Here is a 6,669-nt window from a genome sequence, read left to right on the forward strand (position 1 = left end):
GGCGGGGCTGGCTTTCCGCTGCCTTATAAGGATGGCACTTACCGGGACCCGTAGCGACGCGCCCAGCCAATGATCGTGCCCACCGTGTGTTCGCGGTGCATGCCGGGAGTTGTAGTTCCCGGTGTCTCCGGTGCCGGTCCCGATGGCGGCGGCCCCGCGGCTGCTGCCGCTGCTGCTGCTGGGCTGGGTCCGGCCCGGCGCCTGCACCGACCCTCCGGACGGCGGCTGGTAAGGACAGGGGCTGCCCCGGGACCGGTCCCTGTGCGGGTCCTGGTGCCGGTGCCGAGCGGAGTCTCCCGTTGCAGGCTGGCGGGCACGGTGCCGGAGGAGCCACGCTGCACCGTGGAGCGAGCCGATGCCTCCCTCACCTACTCCCTCTTCCTGCAGCGGTACGGGGGGCCCGGCACCGAGACAGGGCCCGGGGACAGTTCCGGTGCACCGGGCGGGCTAACGGGGAGCGGCGGGGGGGACTGGGGGGGGGGGGGGGCGGACCCGGGAGCCCCGGGGGAAAACCTGGGGGAAGGTGCCCCGGGGGTGCTTTGGAGCCAGTCTCGGGGTGGGTCGGGGCCGGTCCCGGTGCCCCGGGGTGGGTCAGTGCCGGTCCCCGTGCTCCGCCCGTGCGGGACCCCGCTGGATGCCGCCCCCAGGTTCGCCTTCTCCCGGCCAGTGATCCTCGGTGGGGTCACGGACAATTCGGTGAGTGCCGCGAGGGGACGGAGGGTTCCGGGCGGGCGCACCCCCCGGTGCCCCGGGAGCGGCGGCAGCATCCCGGCTCCCCGCGCTCCATCCCCAGGCGTTCCGAGCCCTCTGCACCCGGGAGAAGCTGCTGGCGGCCTTCGGGCCCTTCCCGGTGCGCCTCAGCACGGCCAACACCTACTCGTACCGCAAAGGTGAGCGCGGGGCCGTGCCCGCCCGCGGGGCTGCTGCTGCCCCGCTCCTCGCTCCCGTTCCCCGCTCCTCGCTCCCGTTCCCCGCTCCTCGCTCCCGTTCCCCGCTCCTCACTCCGTTCCGCGCTCATCCCTGCCTTTCCTCCGCTCATCCCTCCCATTCCCCCTCTCCTCGCTCCGTTCCCCGCTCCGTTCCCCGCTCATCCCTCCCGTTCCCCGTTCCCCGCTCCGTTCCCCGCTCATCGCTCCGTCCCGCAGTGGATGTGCCGTTCCAGCAGTACGTGGAGCAGCTGCTGAAGCCGCAGGACCCGGCGCGCCTGGGCAGCGGTGGGTAGCGCCGTCCCGCCCCCCGCAGCCCCTGCCCCGGCCGGGCTCAGCTCCCGTGTCCCCCCAGACACCCTCTACTTCTTCGGGGACAACAACTTCACCGAGTGGGAGCCCCTCTTCCAGCACTACGTGCCCCCTCCCTTCCGCATCCCGGGCACCAGCCCCGCCTACAGCTTTGGCATCGCAGGTGGGTGTGGGACGGGACTGGGCCGGGAACCCGCGGGACGGGACTGGGACGGGACTGGGACAGGACTGGGATGGGACTGGGCCGGGACTGGGACAGGACTGGGACGGGACTGGGCCGGGACTGGGATGGGATTGGGCCGGGACTGGGATGGGACTGGGACGGGATTGGGACAGGACTGGGACGGGACTGGGCCGGGAACCCGCGGGATGGGACTGGGCCGGGAACCCGCGGGATGGGACTGGGCCGGGACTGGGATGGGACTGGGACGGGATTGGGCCGGGACTGGTCCGGGATTGGGATGGGACTGGGCCGGGACTGGGATGGGATTGGGCCGGGACTGGGGGCTCTCCCCAGTACCACCCCCCACTCCCACCAGGCTCAGGCTCTGGCGTTCCCTTCCACTGGCACGGCCCTGGTTTCTCCGAGGTGATTTTCGGCAGGAAGGTGAGAACGGAGCCCTGGGGGAAGGATTTGGGGAGGGGGCACAGAAGCAGGCCCCCGCCGGGTGTCCCTGGCAGGGCCGGAGGGGGTGGGAGGGGATGTGGCCGCGGTGTTTTGCAGCGCTGGTTCCTGTACCCGCCGGAGCAGACCCCGCACTTCCACCCCAACGAGAGCACGCTGGCCTGGCTGCAGCACACCTACCCCGCGCTGCCGCCGGCCCAGCGCCCGCTGGAGTGCACCCTGCACCCCGGGGAGGTGAGGCAGGGCTGTGGGGGACCCCGGGCGTCCCAGCCAGAGCCGTGGGACCCCACTGCTGTCCCCTGCAGGTGCTGTACTTCCCTGACCGCTGGTGGCACGCCACTCTCAACCTGGACACCAGCGTCTTCATCTCCACCTTCCTGGGCTAGGGCTGGCAGGACGAGGACGCCTCACCAGCATCCCAGCCAGGCCAGGAGCTCCAGCTCCTGCCACCCTCAGGGACAGGCCACTGGTACTGGGACCAACTGCCTGAGAAAGTTTTGGTTTTTCCTGGTCTTTGGATTAAAGTTGTTCTACTGAAGCACACTGTGTGTTGCTGCATCCCTGGAGCAAACCTGGTCCCCCCAGGATGGCAGCGATTCCCCAGACAGGATATCCCCAGAAATGGCTGCTGTGAACCACTCCAGATCCTTTTCCACGTTTATTGCTGAATTTTTTTTATTCTTTTTCTATATATATATTTTTTAATGGACATTGGCAAACTTCCAGAGGGCACTCAAAAGCCAGGCAGGCCGTCGGCCGACCGAAACGCTGGAATCTCACTTGGATGCAAATCTGTTGGTTATTTTTTGTAGGGTTTTTAAGGGATTTCATTAAAAGGAAGAAGAACTTTAACCCAGGTGGTTGTTCTTAGGGAACCGCAGTCCCAGTGGGGAGGGGGAGGTGGGAACCAGCCCCTTCCAGCCCTGGGGCGGCTGTTTCCCAGGAAAAGCCAGAAGGTGCAGCAGCATCCCGGTAAGTGGCTGTTTACTGGGAAGAGGGCCCAACCCTGGCCAGGCAGGAGGTGGAAGGAGGAGAAACAACTCTAAACACAGGGAGGGACGGGGCTCCAGGTGCTCATCCCGGCAAGCCCCCTGTGGCAATCCCTGGAGCGGGACGTGCTCTCTGGGGACTGTGGCTGCCCTGGCTGAGGGGGCGGCAGACATGGTGGTGAGGCCACTGCCGAGGAGCCAGCATTCCAACCCCCAGGCAGCTCCCGGAGCGGGAGAGGGGAGCCAGGGAGCCGTGGTGCCCGCCTCCTCGGGAAGGGGACATGGTGACGTGCCCTCGCCCAGCGCCAGGCCCGGGGCAGCTGGGGCGGAGCGGGGACAGCCGGAGAGCGAGTAAGGCATGGTGCCAGCCCGGGGAGAGCCAGCTGTGCCAGGGCAGCCCCCGGCCCCTCAGTAATCCTCCACCCAGCCGTTCTCCGAGATGAACGCGTCTATCACCTCCTTCATGGCGAGGTTGGGGATCAGCTGGTCCTGGGTCAGGGGGCTCCGCGTCACCGGGTCGAAATGCCCCACGCGCTGCGGGGGAACCGGTTACTCCACGTGCCCGGGCTCAGCCCCGGGGCGCGGGTGCCCGTGAGGCCAGCGCCACGTGGCACCTGCCCACGGCAAGGGGGAGAGCCCCTCGGAGGTGCCTCCCAGCAGGAGAGGGCAGGTCAGGGTGTGAGACCCCTGCCAAGAGCCGCCTCCGCTTTGGGCAGGGCCCGGCAGCGCCTGCTCCACAGGGAGCTGCCCGGGCAGGTAACTGGGAGCAAACCCAAGGAGCCTGCGGAGCTCTGAGTTGAGCAAAAAGATGCCTTCCCACCCAGGCAAGGTCCTGGGAAAGCCCCCTGGCCCGGAGTACCTGGAGATGCTCCTCAATGTCCTTCCTGTCGTAGGTGATCCCGCTGGGCGTGATGCAGGGCTCTCTCATCAGCTCAAAACTGATCTTCCCACACAGGTAGTCAGGGATGTCCCGCTTCTGGCTCGAGAGAGGCACAGCTGGGTCAGGAAAGTGGGCTGGGAGGTGGTGCTGGCTCAGAGTAGAGAGCAGGGTGCACAGCAGGTTTACAGGAGCACAGGCTGGGCCACACTCACCTTCCTCTTCTCATCCACTTGGGAGAAGAGCTCGTCCATGTCTGCCAGGTATTTGTCCTGAAAGACAAGCCCTTGAGGACACGGGGTCCCTGGTGTGTAGGGGCTACAGGTCCCCAGGGAGAGCCCCAAAGCCTCCCACCATGGGTGCTGGGGCAAGTCCTCTGTGGCCCCTCTGCCTGTGCAGCTCCTGACTGAACTGGCAGGAGTGACCCAGCTTACAAATAACCTTCCTTTGTGGGCCTATTTTTATCTGGGATTAGTCCCCAGCACCCAGACCCACATGTGGCCGAGAGCCACTTGTGTTTCCTCAGGGAACAATAAGCACAGCAGGCTTCACTGCTGCCAGGCTGGGACAAGAGGTGACAGAGCAGGGGAAGCCATCATGGGGGGACACAACAGACCTGCAGTAGTGGCTCGAGCTATAGAATGAAGGCTACTGTGCTGTGTCCCAAGGTCTCCCAGCTTTCACCTGCACAGCTGCAGCCCTGCAGCTCCCCTGGCTGCAGCAGAGCATGAGGATGGGGATGAGGATGGGATGAGGAAGCCCCCAGCCCCCCACTCACGTGTTTGGCCTCGATGCTGGCCAGCTGAACACGGCTCCGGCTCTCGTCTGTGTTTTCCTCCTGCTGAGTCTTTCGGCACTCCGCCAGCTCCCTAGGACAGAGTGGGAGACCAGGAGATGGGGGAGCATTGTCACTCCCTTCCCTGCTGCAGGGCTCTGCAGAGACACCTCACACAGAGCTGTGCCAGCCTGGTGGCACCCAAAAAGCCTCTCCAGGCGCCCTGTTACCTCTCCTTCTCGGCCACGATCAGCTTGGTCAGGTGGGAGTGCAGCTCGTTCTCCTGGTTGATGCGCTTCTCCTCGATGCTGTTCCAGCGTTTCTTCTTGGCGATGCGCAGCGCACTGGGGATGTCGTCCCCGAAATTCAGCCGCTGCTCCTTGGCGAGGTTGTAGGCTGGGCAGAGAAAGGGCACCTCAGCGCCAGCAGCGGCGTCCCTGTCGCCCTGCTGGCCCTCTCCCAGCAGACAGGAGCAGGGCACAGTGGCAGCGTGCCTGCTCACCTCTCTGCAGGTTGGCGATGGCCTCGTCGTAGTTTTCCATCTCCATCTGGCACTGGCCCAGGAAGAAGTGAGCCTTCACGGACTGCCCGTCCAGCTCCAGCGCCCGCTTGCAGTCGGCCAGCGCCTTGTCGTGCTGCTGCATCTTCAGGTAGCACAGGGCCCGGTTGGTGTAGTACACGGCCACCAAGGGGTTCCGGTTCTGCGGGGACAGGCCCATGTCGGTGGCGGCGGCAGCGCCAGGACGTGCTGGCGGCCGGGTGACAGACGGTGACTCGCCGAGCCAGCGGCGCAGCGCTGTCACCCTGGGCAGGCAGGGCCAGCAGTGCCAGCCAGGGCGTGCACCCCGTGGGGAGGCGCTGGCAGGGACTGGGGACAGTCCCCATAGGGCAGCCCGTGTCCCTGCCCCCAGAGGGGACTGTCCCCTGGCACCCCGACTGTCCCAGCGTGGCTCAGCCCTACCCAGCACAGCCCTGGGACACTGCAGGGCTTAGGGGAAACACGCTCAGGCTGGGGGGGTGCAGGGCTTGGAGTCCAGCTTGGAGTTGGGTCAGGGAGAGGATGGGCTGGGGAGTCCAAGTCCAGAGAGGGCCAGGGCCGGGGGGTGCCAGGCCAGGCCCAGGGGTGCCAGGCCAGGCCCAGGAGGGGGAATCAGGCCCGGAGCTGTGCCCAGCACCCCAGGACGAGCCAGGCCCAGTGAGGGAACAATGTCCAGATTAAAAGGGTCCCATCTCAGGGGGATCTTGGCCAGGCCCTGAGGAAGAACAGTGCCCAGCCCGAGGAGGTTCCAGCCTGGTGATGCCCAGGCCAGGCCTCGGAGATGGCCAGGCCGGGGAAGGCCCACCCTGCGGGCCCCAAGGCCCGGTGTGCGGCGGGGGTGACCCATCCCCGGGGACCGCACCCCAGGGCTGGCCAGGCCGGCTCCGGGAGGGTGTCCAGGCCACGGGGGAGCTGCCAGCCTGGGGCCATCGAGGCCAGGGGGGAGGGCCCGTTCCCGGGGAGTCCCGTCCGGGGGTACGCGGGCCGGGCCCTTGGGACGGCGGTGCGGGTGTCCCCTCCCCGGGGCTCCGGTCCCGCTCGGCCGGGGGCGCCGCTGGGACTCACGATGGCGCGGCCGTAGCAGGCGGCGGCCTCGGGGTACTTGCGGCCGCCGAAGAGCCGGTTCCCCTGCTCCTTGTGCTCCTGCGCGCTGTGGCTCTTCTCGGGGCTGCCGCCGCCCGCGCCCCCCGCGCCCGGCCCCGCCGCGCCGGGCCCCGCCGCGCCGCCCTCGCGCTCCTCCTTGCCCTTCATGGCGCGGCCCGGGCGGCACTGGGGCCGCGGCTCCGCTGGCTCGGGCGGCCCCGGCGGCTCCGGCGGCTCCGGCTGCGCCGCTCCGGCCGCGCACTGCGACAGCGACGCTTCCGGGGCGGGGCCGCGGGGGCGGGGCCAGCCGGGCAGCGACGGGACTGGGCGGGGCTTCTGGGGAGGGGGCGGGGCCTCTGGGTAGGGACGGGCGGCCAGTGGAGGGCGGGGTTAATAGAGGGGAAAGGGGCGTGGCTAGATTTTGGGGGCGTGGCCTGCCCGCAGGAGGTGGGGGCGGGGCGTGCCTGGAAAGGAGCGGAGCGCGCCGGGGGCGTGGTCAGTGTCAGATGGGCGGGGTCTGGGCGGGGTTTATAGGGTTGAACGG

The 6,669-nt window shown here is 68.0% G+C and overlaps 2 protein-coding genes across 4 annotated transcripts; one reads left to right on the forward strand and one right to left on the reverse strand.

The window, feature by feature from the left end:
• The first annotated feature begins 69 nt into the window (after nucleotides 1–69).
• Nucleotides 70–2,401, forward strand: JMJD8 (jumonji domain containing 8). 3 transcript variants are annotated; one of them, XM_064390580.1, is made up of 9 exons: nucleotides 70–228; nucleotides 306–389; nucleotides 648–696; nucleotides 794–890; nucleotides 1,146–1,214; nucleotides 1,282–1,401; nucleotides 1,778–1,845; nucleotides 1,963–2,097; nucleotides 2,169–2,401. In XM_064390580.1, exons 1-9 carry the CDS (start codon nucleotides 143–145, stop codon nucleotides 2,247–2,249), a joined length of 789 nt encoding a protein of 262 aa, XP_064246650.1. In that variant the 5' UTR covers nucleotides 70–142; the 3' UTR covers nucleotides 2,250–2,401. The 3 variants fall into 3 exon arrangements, with proteins under 3 accessions (XP_064246650.1, XP_064246651.1, XP_064246652.1); XM_064390581.1 differs by having other exon boundaries at nucleotides 1,990–2,097; XM_064390582.1 differs by lacking the exon at nucleotides 1,146–1,214.
• Nucleotides 2,402–2,508: 107 nt separating this feature from the next.
• STUB1 (STIP1 homology and U-box containing protein 1) lies at nucleotides 2,509–6,395 on the reverse strand. Its single transcript, XM_064390578.1, has 7 exons — nucleotides 6,108–6,395; nucleotides 5,007–5,205; nucleotides 4,735–4,900; nucleotides 4,508–4,598; nucleotides 3,945–4,001; nucleotides 3,712–3,828; nucleotides 2,509–3,386 (listed from the first exon to the last, which is right to left on the reverse strand). The coding sequence occupies exons 1-7, from the start codon at nucleotides 6,291–6,293 to the stop codon at nucleotides 3,261–3,263; spliced, it is 942 nt and encodes a 313-aa protein (XP_064246648.1). The 5' UTR covers nucleotides 6,294–6,395; the 3' UTR covers nucleotides 2,509–3,260.
• Between the last annotated feature and the right edge of the window lie 274 nt (nucleotides 6,396–6,669).

The sequence above is a fragment of the Passer domesticus genome, chromosome 15 (assembly GCF_036417665.1).
Source record: "Passer domesticus isolate bPasDom1 chromosome 15, bPasDom1.hap1, whole genome shotgun sequence".
In the NCBI taxonomy this organism is placed as follows: domain Eukaryota; kingdom Metazoa; phylum Chordata; class Aves; order Passeriformes; family Passeridae; genus Passer; species Passer domesticus.